General features: G+C 49.6%; 1 protein-coding gene across 2 annotated transcripts; it reads left to right on the forward strand.

Moving 5' to 3' along the window:
* The first annotated feature begins 89 nt into the window (after positions 1 to 89).
* LOC311220717 (IgGFc-binding protein-like) lies at positions 90 to 15,171 on the forward strand. Of its 2 annotated transcripts, XM_084304269.1 has the most exons (14): positions 90 to 178; positions 1,047 to 1,123; positions 1,888 to 3,135; positions 3,671 to 3,987; positions 4,588 to 4,918; positions 5,308 to 5,903; positions 7,098 to 7,662; positions 8,327 to 8,919; positions 9,800 to 10,373; positions 10,968 to 11,167; positions 11,782 to 12,162; positions 12,665 to 12,951; positions 13,108 to 13,140; positions 14,607 to 15,171. In XM_084304269.1, the coding sequence occupies exons 2-13, from the start codon at positions 1,057 to 1,059 to the stop codon at positions 13,112 to 13,114; spliced, it is 5,166 nt and encodes a 1,721-aa protein (XP_084160395.1). In that variant the 5' UTR covers positions 90 to 178; positions 1,047 to 1,056; the 3' UTR covers positions 13,115 to 13,140; positions 14,607 to 15,171. The 2 variants fall into 2 exon arrangements, with proteins under 2 accessions (XP_084160395.1, XP_084160394.1); XM_084304268.1 differs by lacking the exon at positions 13,108 to 13,140.
* Positions 15,172 to 22,830: the final 7,659 nt, after the last annotated feature.

Genomic DNA, 22,830 nt, shown 5'->3' on the forward strand with positions numbered 1-22,830 from the left:
GTCAAAGCACTGGGTGGGTCGGTCCCCCAGCGTCGTCTGCATTTGTCTTATATTTTCCCCCTTTCTGCAAAAAGTAATAAAGGGAGGAGCTGCCCTGGGGTTACTCTCATCATTCACTGCAAGAAAGGATTTGAGGACAGAAAGGAACGCTTTGGGGCTGGATAAAAATCAGAAGCAGGTAAGGCTCTGCTGCAATATAGTTAAATATAGGAATATATATATTTGCTGTAAAAAGCCCCAAATGTGAACATTTGGCTGAAAATTCCCCAGATATCCTCGCTCCCTGCTACCACCCTTGGGTTTGATCCTGGCTGCAGTTGAATTCAATTGTTTCCAGGATGATTTTGTGGGGAAAAAAAAGGAAAGGAAGAAAGGGAGGAAAAAGGAAGAAATGGGAGAAAAGGAGGGGAAAAGGAGAAAAAGGGGGGAAAGGGAAAAAGGTGGAAAAATGAAAAAGGGGGAAAGCGAAAAGGTGGAAAAATGAAGAAAGGGGGAAAAGGGAAAAAGAGATAAAGGAAAAGGGAAAAAATGGGGGAAATAAAAAAAAGGGGAAAAGGGAAAAAAAAAAAAAGATGAAAAAGTCAGGGAAAAAGGAAAGAGAGAAAAAAAGGAAGAAAAAAGCAAATATGCTCAGAGGGGGGCTTGAATTTTGTAAAAATCTGTGTGGAACCAGGTCCATGTAAAGCAACAAATGGAGGTGAGGGGGGGACTTGGGTGGGGGAGGTAAATGCCAAAAAAAAAGAAGATTTGGGGGACAGGTATAGGTGTAGGTGTGATAAAAAAGGAGATTTGGGGGACAGGTGTGAATACAACAGACTTGGAGACTTTTGGGATGTGTGCGAGTGAAAAGAAAAACTCAATTTTTTTGTTTTGATTTGTTTTGTTTGTCTGGGACATGTTTGAATGGACGTGCAATAAAATGTTGAATTTTGGGATGAGTACAAGTGTGCAATAAAGCCCAGACTTTTGGTCTGCGTAGAAATAATGAACGTAGTAACAAAATTCAAAGGATTTGTTCATTTTCAATGATTTCTCACCTTCTGCAGCTGAAGTGCCATGGATGGCAGCCCAGGACAGAGAAAAGCCGATGTACCGCTGCGAGGCTGGACCGCCATGTTATGGGGTGAGTTCAAGCGGTTTTGGATGCATCAGAACCTGTAAAATCCCCTCCAAAATCACCTCAAAATCTGATTTTTCAGTCCAAGGGGACACATCTCGCACCCTCATCCTGTGCCACAGCTGAGAAGAGAGAAAATTACCCCTCCGAAATAGGTAGAAGGGAAACCAAGGGGCAAAGACCCCACCCAAGACATGTTTTGGGGTGGTTTGGTTTAAAATAGGGCAATTTTCCTTCTGGTTGCAACCCAGCCCTGGCCAGGACTGTCTCCATTCATATTTCTACCCCCATGGCCTTTCTGAGAGGAAAAGGAATACCTTAAAAAGCCCAAATACTCCTCAAATCCCTCCATCCAACGTGAAACCCATCCAAAAAATTCAATTTCTGCCCCATGAATTAGTTGGTACCTGTTGTTGGTATCTGTTCTACAAACAGATTTTCATCCGAATGGAAGTCATCTAAACCTATATTCCTTCAAATCAACATTTGTTCTAATTTATGGACCCTCAAATTGGCACTTCTTCCACTTGATATCCCTTCAAATCGATAGCTCATCAAATCGTTGCCTTCAAATCAATATTTGTTTTAATCTCCGGTCCTTCAAAATTGATGTTTCTCCAAAATGATATCCCTTCACTTTGAAAATCCATCTAATTGCTCTTCCTTAACCACCAAGATTAAATCAGGTGCCACCAACTTGACCCTTGGTCCCCAGCTTGGGTTGCTAAATCTGAGTTTGGGGGTGATGAAGACAAATTTTCCTTTTCTAGGTGTTTTTTACCTGCTCAGCGTTGCAGCATCGGCTCCTCATCACCTGGGGAAAGAGTTTGTGGTGGCCTTCATGCAGAATGCTTTGCAGCAGTCCCTCAACAGTGACTTCAAGCTGCTCATCAGGGGTTATTCGCCCTTCACGGCCGTAACCATCTCCATGAAGAAGCCAGGCTTGAGGATGACGGTGCAGGTGACCACGGGGCAAACCGTCCTGGTGAAGATCCCACCCCAAGCCGAGATGGTGGGGAGCAAAATTTTTGACAACACCGTGGTGGTGAGGGCCAACAACGCCATCTCCTTGGTGGCCATCAACGAGAAACCCACCTCGGCCGACTCAACCGTGGTGTACCCCGTGGACAGCTGGGGCACGGAGTACCAAATTGTGACACCCAACGTGGGCACGGACCGCTACGGAGAGTTTGTGGTGGCCGCCTGGGATGAGCCCACCACCGTTGACATGCACCTCAAAGCCACGGTGAACTACCAAGGCCAGTCTTACCCCCGGGGCTCAGTGCTCCCCATCAAACTGGAGCCCTTCCAAGCAGCCCAGCTCCAAAGCCCGGCTGATATGTCCGGCACCCGTATCGTGGCGCAGAAACCCGTGGCCGTCTTCACCGGCCACACTTGCCTGGCCAGATTTACCCAGTGCGACCATTTGGTGGAGCAGCTCCAACCCGTTTCCAGCTGGGGCACCACCTTCATCGTGCCCCCGTTGCCTTTCGACACTCAATCCGACATCATCTACGTCTCCACCTCCCAAGTCACACGTGTGGAGTCTCAACACGGGGCAAGCAAAACTTCTCGGGAGCTACGGCCCGGCCGGTCAACGCTCTACGGACTCCAAGCCCCAAATTCTTTGTACCTCTCTGCCAACAACGGCATCCAGGTCATTTTTTTTGCCGACGGGGGTAATAAAGACTCTATCACTTACGACCCGTTTTTTATGACCATCCCCGATGTCTCCAGCTACTGCCACTCCTACAACATCTTCGCTCTGGAAGGGTACAATAATTATGCCATATTGATAGCCAAGACCTCGGAGACGGCTGGGATAATGTTCAACAAAACGCCGCTGGGAAATGTCGGGTGGAAGCCTGTCCCAGGCACCGACTACTCCTGGGTCAGGCAGAGCTTGGGTGGTCAATTTGCTGTCCACACGGTGGAGCACAAGACGTCCCCCTTCGGGTTGCTCAGCATGGGGATCCGGGAACAGAAATCCTATGGGTTGGTGGCCGTGTGTGATAGTGGTGAGTGTCCCTTTGTCACCCTCACCTCTCCTTGCTCTCTTTTCACTTCCCTCCTCCTCCCCCGTATCAAAAGTGTGGTTGCAACACAAGGCCAAACCGCATCGGAATTTATTCCTCTGAATTGGGCGTCTCTAATGTTTCCTTTGAACCCCCTGCAGCTAATAGATGCTGAGCTCATGATGAGAAAAGTGTTTAAAAATGGGCTCTTTGATGTGAAACTTGTGTTTTCTCTTGTAGCACAAAGACGGGAAGCTCTGAAAAGTGGTAATTCAACCAACATGGTTTGGGACCGTTTTGGGAGGGGATATTTCTTCTATGAGTAAATACGTTGCCTATAAAAGAAGCCTTGAGCAATCACCACAGATGTTCAAATCTAAGTTTTGGGTGGTCAAACCTAGCTAAGATAAATTCCTGCTTTAATAGAATGTGATCTGGTTGACCATCTACAGTGACAATGACATTTGTGTGGCTCCTGAGGCCACATATATATCCGTAAAAGTCGGTCCCGTGATTAATTGTGTGCAATTTCCTCTAGATCCTTGCAGGGCCATGAAATGCCGCGCGAAGGAGACGTGCAAAATAGAGAAGGGGGAGGCCGTGTGCGTGCACGACTACATGGGAACCTGCATGGGGTCGCAGTCCCTGCAATACCACACCTTCGACGGGATGACTGTGGACATCCAGGGGGGCTGCACCTACACCGTCGCCAAATATTGCGGCCAGGATCCCACCCTGGTGCCTTTCGTTGTGGAGGAGAAGAAGAGCGAAGGCAATTTCAAGGAGTGGCTGACCAATATCCTCGTGTATGGCTACAACATCTCCATCCACAAGGGAGAAGGTGGCAAAATCCAGGTGTTTTTTTTTTTTATTCTGGGCCGTGGCAGAGTTATTCTGGACGAAGCCTTTTTGTGGAAAGTAGAAGTGTGGTGGGCGAAACTGAAAACAAAAAAAAATGAGGAGAACCATCAAAAACACAGCTGGGCAATTTTGCATTACAAATCAAGACAAGGGCAGTTTTTAGGTGTTAATCCATGCCTCCAAGTGTGGGCAGCTACTCCAGGGTGAAGTCAGTTTTATCCAAGTGATCCTCCAACCATGGGTATCTACCCCAGAAAGGCAGCCTAGGTGAGATATAAATCAATTTTTCAAGATTAGATGAGGTTTCTCCTACCCAAAGTTTGGGAATGCAGAGCTGGTTTTAACACAAACGAGATTTTAAGCTCAGAAATCAAAGGAGATGGTTCTCCCAGGAGACACTTCATTTTTTTTTTACCTTTCGCCACTAAAACCTGTTGAGTATCTGAAGGGCGTGAGGAAAAATTCTGGTTTAGGCTAATAATTGCTTTGTCTGGGAATTAAATTTTCTTCCTTATATGATTTTGGGGGTGGTAAACTCTTGGAAAATAGACAGTTTACTGAGATTTAGTCCTTCTTCTCTTCCTTCCCTCCAAGGTGAATGACCAGCTCACCAGACTACCGGCCACCCTGAAGGACGGGAAAATCCAAATCTCCCAAAACGAGGGCAGGGTCATCCTGCAAACAGATTTTGGGCTGCAGGTGACCTATGACGAAGACTGGGCCGTGATGGTGGCAGTACCCAGCAGCTATTTCGGGGCTACCTGTGGGCTCTGTGGGAACTTCAACGAGGATGCAGAGGATGAAATGAAACTCCCCGACGGCACCCAGGCTGCCAGCGTGGAGGATTGGGCTGAGAGCTGGCGAGATCCCTCCTGCCAGGATAATTGTGGAGGTCAAGGGACACTGCAGGACACGGAGGGCTGTGGTGAGCTTGGATGGGGGGTTCCAAAGCATTTTTGGGTAGAAAAAAGGGGGATTTATGCATGGTTCTGGTGGTGGGTGCCTGGGAATTGCTGCCCAGGTCACCAAGTTGATGCTTGTAGGCATCAACTTGGCCAACATCTCCAGCATTGGGGAAGGGTTGTGTTGGTCTTTTCATGCCAAACCACCCCAAAATCTGTCTTATCTGATTTCAGATGTCCATAACATGCAGAATAATGTTGAGATTTTTCAAGAGCTGTCCTCATGGGATATCCTGGGGTCCCCAAATTGCTCATAGGCATCAACTTGATGCAGGAGCCCGATGTCCCTCTGCCTCAGGAAGCTTCTTATCTCATCCTTTTTTTAAGATCTTCTCCAATATCATCCCCACAGCTCAGAGATGCCCCCAAAACAGCCACTTTGAGACCTGCGGGACGGCGTGTCCTGCCACCTGCGCCCACCCCAAAGCCCCCACGTCCTGCAGCAAGCCATGCACGGTGAGCTGCCAGTGCGACGAGGGCTTCGTCCTCCACGACGACGCGTGCGTCCCGGCAGAGTCTTGTGGTTGTTCCTACAACAACCGCTCCTACAAGGTCCAGGAGGAGTTTTGGGAGGACGGGAGCTGCCAGAGCCGGTGTCGATGCGAGGCGGGGGGCAAGGTGACTTGCAAGAAGTCTGGGTGCAAGGCCCACGAGAAGTGCACCGTGGTTGGTGGTGTCCCCAGCTGCCAGGCAAACAAGTTCCTCACCTGCATCGGGACGGGAGATCCTCACTACACCACCTTCGACGGGTTGAAATATGACTTCCAAGGGACGTGCATCTACCAGTTTGCTGCCCTCTGCTCCCAGAACCCTTCACTGGTCCCCTTCACCGTCAAGGTGGAGAACAACAACAGGGGCAGCAAAGCCGTGTCCTTCACCAAAACCGTCACGCTGGAGGTCTACGGAAACACCATCAGCATGAGCCAGGAGCATCCACGCAAGGTCAAGGTAGGTGGCCACCAAGGACCTCTTGCAACCTGCATCCAAACTACTTATTATCTACGTCGTCCCTCAAATCTTCTTTTTTAATTCATTCACGCTTTGATGGAAGCATCAATTTCTGTCTGCCGTCTCCAGAGGGAGCCCTGAGCAGCTAGTTTGGATTTCAACACTTTATTTTTAAAACTTAAGAGTTCTTCTAAAAAAAAAAAATATAGGAAAAGAAAAACAAAACAAAACAAAACAAAACACAACCCACACAGCTTGGTTTAGATGTGCTGGAAATGGGCCTTTTTTGCTCTGTTGAGTTGAGCAAGTAACAAATATCCATGAATAATAAGACAAATACTTCCACATTCAAAAGCATCCACTTTGGTTGACGTCTTTGGCTTCCTTTTTTTCTGGTCCCATGTGGCTTACTGAGTTAAAAATTCCTCTCTACCCTGGCACCTGCAAACTGACATAATCAGTTTGGGAAAGGTTCAATTCCCGCCTTGTTTTTGGCTGAAGTGTTGCAGAAAAGGGTGTGCTGTGACCATTCCTTTATTTTTTTTCTGAGTAATCATGTCTTCAGTGGAAGAGAGAGCCCTTTCCCCGCAAGTCCTCCCTCTTCAACGGGTTTTGAAGGTACACCCACATCGTCAGCAATTTGTCTTTGCCTGGGAATCCTTCCCCTTGCACTGCTTTTTATGCAAATCTTCAGTGATTTGCACCTGTCTGATTACACTTCCCACGCAAAGGGTTTGCCCCAAACATCCCATATTTGACATATTTGCATCTTCCAGGAAATCTTCCTCATGCAAAAGGTTTCGTGAACAAATAAACTAACAAAAGCCCCACAGATCCCAAGTTTGAAGAAACACTCAATCAATTTGCTTTTGCCTGAAACCCCCCCCCTTGCAAAACATTGCGTTGGAACACCCAAATCTTGACTGATTTGCATCTGGCCACAAAACCTTCCCGGTGCAAAAGGTTTGCAAAAATCCCCCCACACTGCCTTTTTGCCAGCAACCCTTCTTCTGCAAGGTGTTTTGCAAGAACGCTCAGATCTTGGCTGATTTGCACTTGCCCAGAAATCCTCCCTGTTTTTGCAGAAAAGCCCCAGAAACCCTTCCCATGCGAAAAACTTTGCAAAAACACCCTAATCTTGAGCGCGTTGCGTGAACCCAACACCACCGTGACCCTCTTTACCTCCTTCCCCAGCTCAACGGCGCCTTCGTGGAGCTCCCGTTCACCCAGAAGGACCAGTTCGAGCTCTACCACAGCGGCGTCCATGGTTTTGTCCGCACCAAATTTGGCTTGCGGGTGAGCTTCGATTGGTACAGCTACGCCCGCGTCATCCTCCCCGATGCCTACGCCGGCGCCGTCTGCGGCCTCTGCGGCAACGCCAACGGCAACCCCGATGATGACTTCATCGCCCGCGATGGAAAACGTGCCAAGGATGAAATCCAGCTGGCCGACAGCTGGAAGGTTGGAGATGTCCCCGGTTGCTCGGCGGGATGCGTGGGGGATTGCCCGGTGTGCAACGAAGAGCAGAAACAGCTCTACCGCGGCGACGGCTACTGCGGGGTGATCGCCAGGGCTGGGGGACCCTTCCGAAGTTGTCACCGGGTTGTCAACCCTGGGAATTTCCTGGAGGATTGTGCTTTTGATGCTTGTCAGTACAAAGGACGCCGGGACATCTTGTGCAAAGCCATCGCCGCCTACATGACGGAGTGCCAGAGCAACGGCGCCGGCGTGGAGGAGTGGAGGACGCCGTCCTTCTGCGGTGAGTGGGGATGAAGGGAGGTTTCTCCCCTTGTTCGGACAGAAAATAGGAGTTCAAGCCCAACTGCATGCCCTTGGCTTTGTTTAGAGCCAAAGGGAACACAAAATGCCTCCAAAATTGGGTTCGTTTGCCCCACTCTTGACATCTCCCAGTGCAACTACTATATCGTCTCCCTCCGTGTCTCCAAGGCCAGATGATGAGTTAAGATGCAATCACAGATGTGGGAAAAGTCCCTCAAACCCATTGCCAAAGCAAAACTCTTCTTCCTTCATGCATTGGTGCAAAATAAATCCATATTACACTCCACGTTCTTCCATGCGAGGAAGAAAAAAAAATAAATAATCCCTGTTTCCCTCCAAATTCTTCCTTAATGCAAAGAAACGAAGTACAAAATCAATCCCCATTGCACTGCAAATCCCTCCTTCATACAAGGAAAGAAAATGAAAAATAAATCCTTATTTTCCTCCAAATTCTTACACAAGGCACGGAAGAGAAATGCAAAATAAGTTTGCATTGCTCTTTGGAGCTGTAATGATGCTCCCCCACCAAAGACTTGCTTGGATTTGCTCCTCAAGCCTCGGTGCAATGAGAGAAATCCTCTCCCTGACGCTTTTGGCTGCAAATCCGAGTGGGACTTTGGGTTTTTCTTGCCTTCTTTTTGCAGCTCCTGTCTGCCCTCGCCATTCCCACTACGAGCTGTGTGGGAACGCCTGCCCCACCACGTGCCGGGGCCGAGCCAGCCCCGAGGGCTGCGCGTCAGCTCCGTGCACCGAAGGCTGCTTCTGCGATGAAGGTTTCGTCCTCAGCGGCGCCGAGTGCGTGCCGGCGAGCGAGTGCGGCTGCGAGCACCGGGGCCACTACTACAAGAAGGGCGAGGATTTCTACGCCTCGTGCCGGGAGAGGTGCATCTGCAAAGCCAACGGGGTGGTGGAGTGCAAGGAAGCCACCTGCGGCGCCCACGAGGAGTGCCGAGTGGAGGACGGGGTGCTGGGGTGCTACCCCGCTGGCTACGGGCGGCTGGTGGTGTCGGGCGACCCGCACTACGTGACGTTCGACGGGAGAGCCTTTGACCTCCAGGGGTCCTGCAACTACGTCCTGGCACGGGTCTGCAAGCCGGAGCAGCGGCTGGCCAACTTCTCGGTGTTCCTGGAGCACGACGTCAGCGGACGGGGCAACGTGGCCCTGACGAAGAAAGTGGCCGTCTCCATCCACGGGTACACGGTCAGCATGGAGAGGGGTCGGAAGTGGGAGGTGATGGTAAGTTGGGAGGGCTACGTGCCTCGGTGCATGCAGGCATGCAACAGAACACCTTGATGCATCCATGCAGGTTTTTTAAAAAAACTCAGTGCATCCATGCATGCACAAAAAAATAAAACCCTTGGTGCATCCATGCACGCACACACACACACAAAACTTGGTGCATCCATGCATGCAAAAAAAACCTCCATGCATTAATTTATGCACAAAAAACACCTCTGCACGTGCATGAATGCAAACAAGCAAACCAACAAAAAACCCTTAGTGCATGCATGAATGCACCACCCTGCTCGGTGCATCCATGGATCCATTAAAAAAAAAAATCTTGGTGCATGCATGCATGCATGCACAAATCCCTCCGTGCATGCATGCAAAAATCCCTTCATGCATGCAAAGCCTTCCTGCATGCAAAATCCCCCCACTGGTGTCAGGACGTCCCCAACCCTTGGTGCACACGTCTGTGCAAAATTTTGGTGCGTGCAAAACGCCCTCCTTGGGAAGCTGGGATGTCCCCATCCCTTGGTGCATTTGTGTGTGCAATATCCACTGGTGCACACTCATGGAAAACAAAAATCCCCTGGTGCATGCGTGCACGCCAAATCCCCTGCTAAATGCATGCATGAAAAATCCAGTGCGTGCAGAATCACACCAAAACCCTGTGGAGCATGTGTGCACACAAAATCTGTTTCATGCACAAGGTGCACGAGGGCATGCCAAAGCCCCTGGGGCATGCAAAATCATGCAAAAAATGGTGCATATGTGCAGGAAGAAATTTGCAGGTGCATGCTTGCATGCATACAAAATCCTCCGGTGCACATAGGTGTGCAAAATCACCGGGTGGGTGTGCAAATGCAAACCTCGTGCTCCATCCGTATCTCAGGTGGACGGGGAGCACTTCACACTGCCACTGGTGACGGAGGACAGGAAGCTACGGATCGGCCAAGAGGGGAACAACATCGTCCTCCAGACCGCCGCCGGCCTCCGGCTCCTCTACAACGCGGCCACTTACCTCCTCATCACCATCCCCGACGCTTACCGGGGCCGCGTCTGCGGGTTGGGTGGCAACTTCAACGGGGACCCCGGTGACGACTTCCAGCTGCCCGGGGGGTCCCTGGCGAAGAGCACCGAGGAATTTGTCACCTCCTGGAAGATGCCAGCGGAAGAGGGAGCGTGCACCGATGGTTGCAACGGCAACGCGTGCCCCGTGTGCGACGCCTCCGCCACTGCTCCCTACGGTGCTGGTGATTCCTGCGGGCTCATCCGGGACCCAACGGGACCTTTTGGGACGTGCCACCACCGGGTGAGCCCAGTGGAGTATTTCCACCACTGCCTCCACGACGTTTGTGCCGCTGAGGGTGCCCGGGATGCCCTGTGCCACAGCCTCCAAGCCTACGCCACTGCTTGCCAAGCGGCCGGGGCTGAGATTGGAGGATGGAGAACGGTGACTTTTTGCCGTAAGTACTCCAAATTATCCCTGCGGAGACACTTCAAGCCCTATTTCCCCCCCTAATCCACATTTCCCTGCAGAAAAACCCTCCAATTTTGTGATTGTGGCTTTTTTGTCCCCACTTTTGAGGCAAACCTTTACCGTCCAGACCAAGACGATGTATGAATGATCTGCATAAAATCGTGCAATGCTGATTTTTGCCTAAAGCCCCCCCCCAGATCTATGATATACCCTAGAAATGTTTACAAACCTCACCCAAAAAGCTCATTTGAGGGCTTCAGTTGGCCTGTTTCCCACCCAAAATACCCTGAAAGAAAGAAATTCCTGCTCACTACCTCCAAAACTTTGATATTTATGTCAAAAGATTTTGAAACAGAGGTCCCTCTAATTTGCTTCAGAAGTGATTAGTGGCATGCAGACGTTTTAATTTGGGTGATAAAAGCAGGGTTTGATGACTTCAGCACATTTTGGAGCTGCCAGAAACGCCCAAGACCATCAATTATGCTTTGGTTTTCCACCTCCCACCGGCTCAAGGAAAAACAGTCACTTTTTGGGGGGCAATAATGTCATTTTTCCTTTTTTTTTTTTTTTTTTTTTCCAGCCCTCTCCTGCCCACCCCACAGCCACTATGAGCTCTGCACCCGTACCTGCGACTTCACCTGTGCCAGCCTCTCCGTGCCGGCCCCATGCAGCTGGACGTGCTTCGAGGGATGCCAGTGCGACGATGGGTACCTCTTCGACGGAGAAGCCTGCGTGTCCTTGGAGCAATGCGGCTGCGTGCACCAGGGACGGTATTTTAAGGTGAGTTTGGCCCTCGAGGCTCGGTGTTTTTAGTGGAAATCAGGTTGAGGAAGGACTGTGGGGCGGGTTGTCCCATCTACTTGATGCCATTGGGGTTTGGTGGGGTAGATTGTCCCACTGTGTCAATGCAACGGGTTTGGGGACTCAATCTTTGATGAGGTGGGTTGTCCCAAGTAGATGATGCAACTGGTTTGGGGTCTCAATCTTTAATGAGGTGGGTTGTGCCATCTAGATGATGCAACTGGTTTGGGATCTCAATCTTTAATGAGGTAGGTTGCCCCAATTAGATGATTCAAAGGATATGGGGGCTCAATCTTTGAGGAACTTGGTTGTCCCGTCTAGTCAACACAACTTATTTTGGGACTCAGTCTTCAGTGAAGTGAATGGCCACTTCGTTTTAAGGACACATGTCCAAAATCATACAATTAATAGCATCCTAAAGTGCCTATTTTGCTCTGCTGGACTGGAGGGTGATTAATTTAAGTTGCACAAATTTCACCAAATTTCTCATGGTTTTTCTACCTCTTTGTGGGACTTTTTTGAAGTGGGGAGGTTTGGGGGTTAGCTTGGAGGTGGCATCCATGCAGACTCACCTCTGAGCCTTTCCCTTCGAGGCTGGCGAGACCGTCGTCTCCAACAACTGCTCCACGAAATGCAACTGCCACCCATCCCGGGGGCTCATCTGCGAGGCCACCCGGTGTCCCCCAGACGAGGTCTGTGCCACGCGGGAAGGGGTGCAGAGGTGCATCAAGCAGGAAGGCTGGTGCCGGATTTCCCCGGGGGCCTTCTTGACCACGTTCGACGGTGCCGGAGGGAGGCTCCCCTTCAGCGGCACCTACAAAATCGCCGCCCTCTGCGACGAGCGGTCGCCCAACTGGTTCAAGGTGGTGGTGGAGGTCAGCGAGTGTCGGGACGACGGCATCCCGGCCGCCGTGGCCGTCTTCGTCTTCTTCCGCGACGCTTTCATCACCGTGAATAACAACATGGAGGTGTGGGTAAGCTGGACGCACGGACGATCCTTGTAGTCAAAGAGATGAGGAATTAAATTAAGAGGCAGAATTTGGGTGGGGTTTACCCGCTCTTCCTTTCAGTCCTAAATTCAAGACGATCAATAAAGTTAGTTTATCTTCTGGGTGCAAAACCCGAGATTTTTGGCCCATTTTAAATTACTGCTTCAGGATGAGGTCGAAGGTCTCCTTTTGGGCTAGATGTTGAGACATTTAAGATGAGCTGGGTAGACTTGGCTAAAGAAAGATATTTACCAACTGCAGTTTAGGGACAAAATATTGCCCAAGAGTCTCCAGCATGACTAAATGACTCGATGACTTCATGACTAAATGACTTCATCTCCTTGATGAAGTTTTAATGGGATTATTGCTTTAGTGCAATATGTGGTCCCATGGAGACTTCAACACCGATATCATTGATCTGTGCTGTGTCACTTTACGGGGTTGTTGGGCATTTCTAACCCATTTCTGGCATTTTTCACCCCTGCAGGTGAACGGTCTCTTCACCCGCCTGCCGGCAGAGGTGTCTGAAGCCATTTCCTTGAGCACGGCGGCAGGGAATGTCACCATCTCCCACACGTCAGGGTTGGACGTGCTCTTCAGCCCCAACGGGGAGGTGACCTTGACCGCAAGGGCCGCCTTGGTCAACCGTCTCTGTGCCCCTTGTGGCAACTTCAACGGGGACGCCAGCGATGACCTGAAGCTGCCCGACGGGCGCACCGTGAAGAACATCGCGGATGTCATTGACGCCTGGAAAGCCAAGGATTTCGCGGGATGGTGAGTGGCCCCCAAAGACCTCCCCCAAAATGTGGGTTGGTATTTTTTAAGCCTGGGCAAGCAAGAGGGTAGGGAACAGCCTCCGTGGGGCATCAAAGGGTTGGGCGAGGAGGCATCTGGAAAGGACTTCTCCATCTTCTTTGGTTTCATCCACAGCGACTGACACACAAACCCAAGGAAATTATGCTGGTAAGTGACTCTGCTCCTTTGCTGTCATGTCCCACGCTACAAACACCCCTTCGGCCCCACGGTTGGATGAGGCCTAGTGTGATTGACACTCCCCAGTTAATTCCCTGAATAATTGGGGTTTTCTGTTGCCTCAGAATGGATCAATGTTAGAGGCACGTGTACAAACAGGAGACACACAGTGCGTTAGCTCTGATGTAGGCCATCCTGGATTAAATGCTTTTTTGGCCATAATCATGATGCTCAGTAAAGATTTATCTGTAAAAAGAAAAAAATTGTGCAAGCTGAAGAGTGGTACTCCAGCATCTCACATGATATTTTCTGCTTCACTACGCTCATCAGCCCAACATTTTCTCCCCCTGAGAAGCAAAGAGGAGAGAGACAAATACAAGGCAATTTGGCTGAATAGCGATTTCAGTGAATAAAGAACAAACTTGCCAAAAATGGGGTGATTCTGCTAAGCATAGAGTGATTTTTCCAAACGCAGAATGATCCTGCCAAATACAGGGCGATCCTGCTGAATACACTGTGATTTTTTGAATATAGGGACATCTTGCCAAATACAGATCAATCTTTCTGAGTATAGTAATTTGACAAATGTACAGCAATTCAGTGGAAAATAGGGTAATCAATCTTGCTGAATGTAAAGTGTCTTCACTAAATATAGAGCAATTTTTTCAAGTATAGTGCAGTCTTGCCCAATATAGAGCGAGCTTAGCAAACAGAGCAATCTTCTTGAATATAACACGATCTTGACAAATACTGATCGATTTTGTAAAGTACAAAGGAAACTTGTTGAATATAGAGTGATTTTTTTTCCAGTTAATGAGCAGTCTTGCCCAACATGGAGCCCTTTTGCCAAGTACAGACATTTTGCCGACTTTGGGGCAAACCTGAAGTCACTGATGAAGGGTGATGAAGATGCCTCCAAGGGCTGTTCTATCTCCACCTCCTGCTTGCTTGCCCGCACGCCTTGCCCTTGTGTGCCCACCGGCTTGCCCTCACTCCACCGCTTTCCCCAGCCCTCCCACCACGCTGCTTGTCCTGCACAGCACCTCTGCACCAACGCATGACACCCCAACTTGCCCTCACGCAACATTTTAACCCCCTGCTCACCCTCCTCTGCGGGCTACGAGGATGATCCTGCAGGACAACAGACAAGGTTGCATCGAGGGGGTGGTGGACGGGGAGGGAACTGCAATTTTTGGGGGCGACATCCGTGATGTGGAGGATGAAGGCAACGACGTTTGAAGGTGGTAGCCGGGTTTGGAAGCTTTTTACCCAATCCCCTGCTTTGGGATGGGGTTAGCCCCGTAAAAACATGGTTGCATTGAGTAAAACTCACCTTTTGGGAAGGGGAGGATGTAACTTTTTTCCCTCCTGGTGGGGATGTGATGAGGAAGAGGAAGGTCTAGTGGTTCCTCTTCCAAGGGGGACCCTGATGGCTGCCCATGTTTCGTCTCTTCCAGCCGCGCCTCCAACATCGTGCGGATGGAAGTGGAAGCCCCCGTCTACCCCGTGCAGTAAGACGAAACCACGAGGGGACAGAGGCAAGAGGACAGTTTTCACGCACACCGGCTCATGCACTTCTTGTAAATAGTCCTGCAGAGGTTTTCATGCATATAGAGGCACCAAGCGACGTCTCGGGTTGAGTTTCTGCGAGTGCAGAGGGAAAACCAGCACTGAGCTATGACGGACGTCAACGGTAGGAGGTCACTCGGCCTCAAACACACACACACACACAAAAAAAAGGGGCAAAAGCTTGATCTGACCTCAAACTGGTGAGAAAAATAAGTTTTTTTTAAAGACCTGATTTACTTCAGGTAGAGCCCAATGCCGAGATGACCCATCCACACCGGAGCGGCCTGAAGGAAAGCACAGTAAATACCCCAATCCACAATGAGCACGAAAATGGAGGGTGGCAGACCCAAATCCCTGCCATTTTTCCCTAGAAATGCACTGTTCCTGTTGACTGTTTTCAGTATAATGCTGCCTGCTGTTGGGTTAAAAATAAACCTTTTTTTACAATTATTATTTTATTTTTTTGCATTGCTTGGGGTGGTTTTGGGTTTATTTGGTGTTTGTTTCTTTGTTTGTTTATTTATTTTTGCTCTGTGATTCCTGGGGTGAGGGGAAAAATGGGAATTGTCTTCTCTGCTTCCATTGTTAGTGGGGAAACGCCTCAAAGTTTTGCTCACGGTGAAACAACCCAACGTATTTCTCAAAGGGGAATACCCAGATTTATTTTCCATGTTGGAACAAAACAGAATAATTATCAAAGGGAAATAACCCGATGATATTCTCAAAGAAAAATAAACCAACATAATTCTCAAAGAGAAACAACCCAACATATTTCTCAAAGGGAAATAACCCGACATATTTATCAAAGGGAAATAACCCGATATATTTCTGAAGGGGAAACAACCATGTTTATTTTCCATGTTGAAACAACACGACATAATTCTCAAAGGGAAACAACCAGATTTATTTTCCATGTTGAAATAACCCAATGTAATTCTCAGAGGGAAACAACCCGACATAATTCTCAAAGGGAAATAACCCAGCATAACTCTCAAAGGGAAACAACCAGATTTATTTTCCATGTTGATAGAACACAACGTGCTTCTCCCCATAAAATAACCTATCATGTTTCCTGCTGTGAAATCAATCCGACTCATTTCCCATCGTGAAACTACCTGACACGTTTCCACTCGAGAGCACAGCCAAATTATTATGGAAACGACACAAACACAAGCTCAGCTTTTGTGTTTAGAGAAACAACAGGCTGAGAAATTAAAGCAAAGAAAGAATAATGAATTAAAATTAAATGATAAGTAAATGATAAATTAAAATTAAAGCGAAGAAAGAATAATCTCAAAAAGAAAATAAAAAGAATTTGCCGCTAAATGAGTGAATTATTGGGCTCGTTACAGCATGCAGCTTGCTCAAATTGACAGCAGACACATACAGACATGAATCTTCTCCCTGGGAGGTTCTTTTTTTTTGTGTAATACTTGACTTGACTATCAGTATTTTGCAAAGATAAAAAAAGAGAAATAAATCATTTCCTATGAAATCCATACAAGGTCACTTCAAGTCCACCAAAATCTTTATTTTCATCAGCTCAGCAGGAAATTATTGTCATCAGCAGCTGCTTGACTTCTGGAGCTTTTCACTTTAAGCAAGAATCCCACAACAATAACAAGTTTTGTGCAATCCCTCATAACTGGAGAGAGGGGGGATTATCCTAAAGGGGTTAATGACAAAAATTTCCCAAGCAATTAATTATAAAACCATCCCAAAGCATGATAACAAACCCCAAACTATTTGTAACAAACCCTAAAGCCATTAGAAAGGAGAAAAGTCAAGTATCCCTAAATTAGCTCAAAGCATTTATAATGCATCCCAAACCAATTAAATCAAATCCCAAAGCAATTCTAACAATGTCCCAAAATTTATTACAAAAGGCGGAATTCTAGCAAACCCGAAGAGATTCTAAAAACATCCCCAGACCGTCATAAATCACCCAATTTTGGCCATTCACAACCTGCCCTTGAAAAATCTAGCAAGTGATGATCTTCCACAGAACATCTAATTCACCAGATATCATGCAAACCTGTGATAAATTGAAGGTGATTAATCACTGCCTGGGTTTGGATGTCCTCCCCAGGCACAGGACTTAATCTACTGCTTTTGAGCCCAAATATTTGTGTGGAGTCGGAGCTCGGCAATTTCCCTGGAAAAACGTTTTCTCTCGTATCGTCGATACACTGGGGGATGTCAATTCGAGTGAAGGGCATTCATCTGGGAATTAAAACCCAGCAGTCAAATAAAAGCACTCTTTTCCCCTCAAAAAAAATAATAACAAATAATAAATGGAGGTGACCCCGTGCGATCAACCCTTTCCGAGCCGGGTCGTGCAATGTCAAAGCAGGGTGCAACCCCCAGAGAAAAGGGCACGTGGCAATCAGTGCAAAGCGTGTTGCCGTTCAAAACAACGTGCAGTGACCCTACAAACAATGCACTGCAACCCCGCAGCAAGGCTGATTGCAAACCAGAGCAAGGCACGCTGAAATCCAAAGCAAGGGGCATTGCAACCTAAAGAAAGGGGCGTTGCAACCCCCAGCAAGAGACTTTGCAACCCAAAGCAACGGGCATTGCAAGCCAAAGCGAGGGGCAATGCAATGCAAAACAAGGGTCGCTACAACCCCCAGCAAGGAGCATTGCAACCCCCAAGGCAAAGGGAATTGCAACCTAAAGCAAGGGGCGTTGCAACCCCAGCAAGGAGCGTTGCAAGCCTCAAAGCAAGGGGAATTGCAAGCCCCAAAGCAAGGGGAATTGCACCCTAAAGCAAGGGACATTGCAACCCAAAACAAGGTACACTGCAATGCAAAAACGATGCACTTTGCAACCCCAGAGCCACAGACACTGAAATCAAAAGCCTGCCAGGCCACCGTGCTTTGCACCGTCCCAGCCCCCATTGTGCAAGGCCGTCACCGCTCTTTATTTATCTCCAGGGAGAAAGAAATATCAGGTGTGTCTCTCCTCCCTCCCCCGGGGCCCTGTCTCAGCTAACCCATTGCAAAAGCAAAGACGCAAGCGGGAGGCGAAGGCGGCTTTGGCAGCGGGAGACCCAAATTTCCCAGAAACCGGAGAGGAGCTGGCGGGACGCCCGGCTGCTGTTGCAACCTGAGCCGTGTTTGTCCAAGCCCTCAGCTCTGTGCTCACAAGCAAGGAGCAGCAGGGAACCCAGTGCACGCGTTATTTTTTGTCGTTTCTTTGTGTTTTGTTTTGTTTTGTTTTGTTTTTGCAAAAATCCCAGCTCCAACCAGATTTTGGTTGCAGTTTTCAGGCGAAGGAGGAGGGGAAGCACGCAAACACCGAGGGGCTTTTTGTCTTTCCCTTGTGCAACACCCGGATTATTGCTCTGCAAAACGAAACGGATCTTTAGCAAGGAGCAACACGCTTCCCTGGGGGTTAATCCCCTCGTAACCGCTGTGTAAACCAGCGATTTCACAATCCCGCCTGCGAAAAGCAAATTTATTTATTTATTTATTCCTCCCCCCAAAAAAAGGAATCCGGATCCAAGAGGTTTCAGAGCGTTTTGTTTAAAATTCGTCTCCGTGAGATTGTGGAGGTGGAAGAAAAGCAGAGGTGGGGAGAGAAGGTAACACAGCAGGTCAGAGAAGGGAGGAAAAACAAATAAAAAAGTGGGAGAAATAATCCCAGCCAGGCCAAATATGCAAAAAGAGCAGTAATTTAACCTGAAGCAAATTGAAAAGGGGGCAGAAATAATTCGTGTCATGTGCAAATGCAAAAATTACAAAGATTTAACCTGACGCAAATGAAAAAAAAAAAAAAAAAAAAAAAAAAAAGAGGGAGAAGTAATTCTAGGTCAGGTGCAAACGCAAGCTTCAGCCCGGTGCAAATGCAGAAAGAGCAAGAAAACCCAATGCAAATGCAAACAGGTGGAGAGATAATTTAGCCTGGGTGCAAATGCAAACAGTACCAAGTGATAAAAGGGCGAGAAATAGTCCTGCTCAGGTGCAAAAGCACAGACTGTAATGATTTAACCCAGTGTAAATACTAAAATGGGGAGAAATAATCTGGGTGTGAATGCAGAAAGGGCAATGATTTAACCCGATGCAAATGGAAAAAGAAAAAGAAATGGTGTGCCCAAGGTGCAAATGAAAAAGGTTAATTAATTTAACAAAGGGAGAATTAATTTAGCCTGGATATAAATGTGAACAGTGCAAGGATTTAGCCTGGTGGAAATGCAGAACACGAGGAGAAAGAATTTGGGCCAGGTGGAAATGCAAAAAGTGCAAGGATTAAACCTGGTGCAAACGCGAATCCCCCCCTACAAAAGAAAAGAAAAAAAAAAAAAAGAGAGAGAGAGAGAAATAATTTAACTTAATGCAGATTAAAAAAATAAAAAAATAAAAAAGGAGGGAGAAAATCTTGCAAAAAATCTCAGTGTTGCAAATCTATGGGGCACGATGAAATGGTGGTGTGTGATAAAAACACGAGGGGTACTTTGAGGAGAATTTTGGGGGGATAGGAGCGGGCAGGGAGAAGCTTTGCCTGAGGAATTGTAGGGATTAAAATAATAAAATTTTGTGTGTTTTTCCCAGAAAATGCCTTTTTATTCTTATTTAATGACAGAGGTTTGCAGGCTCCTGAAGCTGGAGGGGTTGGGCCCAGACCCTAAAAAAGACCCATGAATTCGGGGTCTCCTCTCTATGAAGGTGACCAAGGGGATCCCAAGGGTTTTGGGGGACCCCAAAACCTCAAGGGACTCGTGAACTTGAGGACACCTCTCTCTAACGGTGACCAAGAGAGCCCCAAAGATTTTGGGAGACCTCAGACCCTCAAGGAACCCACGAATTTGGGGGCACCGCTCCATGCAAGGGACCCCCCTGACCCTCCCCTTATTTCCCAGCCATGGCGGGGACGCCCATGAGGGCGTTGCACTGGTTTTACTGGGAGGTGAGTGCTGGGGGCGGGGGCTCGGGTGCTGCCGTCCCCCTGGGGTGGCTGTGGGGCACTCGGGTCCCACTCTCGTGTCGTTGCTGCCATCTACTGCCCGACCTCGGGCCATGCTCACCGACACTGATGCAGGCTCTTGCACGTGGCCTCACCCCCCTTTTGCATTGCATTTTTGCACCCTTTTCTTGCATCACCTTTTTCGCACCCTCCTCTTGCGCCACATTTTTTTGCACGTGCTTTTGCTCCCCCTCCTTGCACCCTCCTTTTGCATCACGTTTTAGCACCTATTTTTGCGCTGCCTTTAATAATCCCATTTATAATAATGGGATGATAATCCCCTTTCTTGCACTCCCTTTTTGCATTGCGGTTTTGCAGCCCTTTTTGCACCCAGTTTTTGCATGCCTCCTTTTGCACCCCTTTTACACCTCTCCTCTTATTTCCTTTTTGCATCTCCTTTTCAATCCCTCCTCTTGCTTCCTTTTTGCATCTCCTTTTGCACTCATTTCTCCCATGCCTCCTTTTGCACCTCTCGTCTTGTTTCCTTTTTGCATCTCCTCTTGCACCCCTCTTCTTTCTTCCTTTTTGCATCTCCTTTTGCACTGCATTTTTGCACTGACCTCTACCATCCCCATTTAGCACCCCCTTTTTCACCCTCTTTGTACCTTTTTCCATGTGACCCCACGGTCTCCTTCTGCCCCCGCAACTTTGCTTCTGTCCTTCCCTCATGGAGTGCAATGGTGGTGTTGCACGCTCCTCAGGGTGCAAATTCAGTGTTGCACACTCCTTGGGGTGCGAATTCAGTGCTGCATGCTCATCAGCGTGCAAATTTAGTGTTGCATGCACACATTGCACTGGGATTTGGGGTTTGCAACGCACACATTGAACTGGAATTGGGGGGTTGCAATGCATATGTTGCATGGGGATTCGGGGTTTGCAACGCACACATTTCATGGGGATTTGGGGTTTCCAACACACCCTTCTCAGCGTTCATGTCTCCGCTCCTAACCATTATGTCACCTTTGATGGCAACACCCTTTGATGAGGGGTCGGAGGAGAGGGCTGAAAGTTCAGGGTTGGCCTTGGAGTTGGGTTTGGGGTTGGCCTTGGGTTTAGGGTAGGCCTTGGCCTTGGGGTTGGCCTTGGCATTAGGGTTGGCATTGGGGTAGGCCTTGTGGCCCCAACATGGGGCCTTCAGGAGTTTTGGGGGATGATAGGAGCATGGTGGGGTGCTGAGGGGTGGGAGGAGAGGGAAGAGGACTTGGAGGGTTGGGGTAGGCCTTGGTGTAGAGTTTGGGGTTGACCTTGGTGTTGGGGCAGGCCTTGGCCTTGGAGTTGGGGTTGGCATTGGGGTAGGCCTTGTGGCCCCAACATGGAGCCTTCAGGGGTTTTGGGGGTGCTGGGAGCATGATGGGGTGCTGAGGGGTGGGGGACTTGGAGGGTTGGGGTTGACCTTGGTGTTGGGGTTGACTTTGGTGTTGGGGTCAACTTTGGTGTTGGGGTAGGCCTTGGCCTTGGGGTTGGTGGAGGAATCACCCAAAACACTCTGGGCATCCTCCAGAACTACCATAGGGATCCCCTAAACCTTCCAGAGACCCCAAGACCACTTCAATGACCCCAAAACTACTGTGAGCACCCTCCCATTACTCCATGGACAACCTAAGTACCCCCCAGAACTCCCTAAACACCCCTTACTACCCCTAAATTTCTACAGAGACCCCCCCCCCCCCACTCTGGGGTCCCCCAAAACCCTCCATGGTCCCCCAAAACCACCCCAGAGACACCCAAGATTTCCACAGGGACCCCCTCTCACTCCCCCCCCCATCCCAATCTCCAAACTCCTCCGGGGACTCCAAAAATGATCCCAAAGACGCCCTCAGATCACCCTAGGGAGCTCCTAAATCCAGCTGGGATCCCCCAAATGCTCCAGAGACTCCCCTAAAACACCCCCAGAGACCCCTTAAATTCCCCAAGCTGCTCCAGGACCCCCCAGAATCCCAACAGGGACCCCCATAAACCATCACAGGGTGCTCCCAAACCCTCCATAGAACCCCAGATCTCCTCAGGGTCCCCTTCAGGCCCCCCAGGACATCCAAATCCCTCCAGGGTCCCCTCAAAACAGCCTAGGGATCCCCTAAATCCTTTATGGGACCCCCAAACTGCTCCAGAGTACCCCCAAAACAACCCCAGGACCTTCCAGACCCTCAGTCGATCCCAAAATCCACCCCAGAGATGCCCCAAATCTTTCCGGGGACCCCCTCGAACCACCCCAAGGACATCCCCATAATCACCTCAGGGTCACCCTAAATCCCTCCTGGGATCCCCAAACACCTACAAGAACCCCCCTAAACCACCCCAGGGTGCACCCAAACCTTCCATGGACCCCCAACACCACCCCATAGACCCCTCCAACCTACCCCAAGTCCCCTCCAACCTACCCCAAGCCCCCTCCAACCTACCCCAGGCCCCCCCTAAACCACCCCAAGCCCCCCCAAATTTCCCCAGCTACCCCCCAAACCTGCTCAGGGAACACCCGAGCCCCCCGTATGGCTGGTGGGGAGGGGGACCCCACAGCGTCCGGGCCCCTCGTTAGCGGCTCTCCGGGCCGTGATGCCCCGGTGCCGCCTGTTCATTTGCTCAGCAATTAGCGGCGACGAAGGTGGGGCTGACCCACAGCCGCCTCGGACGCCTGGGTCCCTTTGGGGGGGGGGATTGGGGGCAGTCCCCCCCACACCCCTATGTCCCACAGGGTGATGGTGGTGGGGTCTGAGGAGGGGTCCCCCCAAATGCCTGGGATCCTCTGTGGGATGGGGAGGAACCTCTGAAGTCCCTATGGGGGTGGGGAGGGGGTCCCCAAACCTGGGTCCCCCAAGGGTCTGGGGTGGGTGGGGGTCCACAGATGCTTGGGACCCCCCCCCCCCCAGGGCACATTGATTTGGGGAGGGGGAGAAATTTGGGTGCTTTGGAGGGTGGGGAAGGTGCCCTGAGACCCTCAGGACAATAGGGGGGGGGTCAGGAGGGGGTGTCCGGGCACTTGGGTCATTATGGGGGTGATTAGGGGGTCCTTGGGGATATTTGGGGAGATGCCCTCCCCCACTTATTCTGGTGGGTCTATGGGTGCTCCATGGAGCTTTGCCCCCCCCCCCAACCACCTGGGACCCTGGGTACCTCCCCTGTTCCCCCCCCCCCCTCCTCCCGCCACCCCAC

The sequence above is a fragment of the Netta rufina genome (assembly GCF_964035555.1).
Source record: "Netta rufina genome assembly, chromosome: 38".
NCBI lineage: Eukaryota > Metazoa > Chordata > Aves > Anseriformes > Anatidae > Netta > Netta rufina.

Bases quoted from the DNA above. Each gene is read 5' to 3' on its own strand.
- LOC311220717 (XM_084304268.1), top strand. From the start codon at position 1,057: ATGGATGGCAGCCCAGGACAGAGAAAAGCCGATGTACCGCTGCGAGGC. The intron at 3,988-4,587 runs GTGTTTTTTTTT...CTTCCCTCCAAG, and splicing joins GAGAAGGTGGCAAAATCCAG to GTGAATGACCAGCTCACCAG. The intron at 8,920-9,799 runs GTAAGTTGGGAG...TCCGTATCTCAG, and splicing joins GTCGGAAGTGGGAGGTGATG to GTGGACGGGGAGCACTTCAC.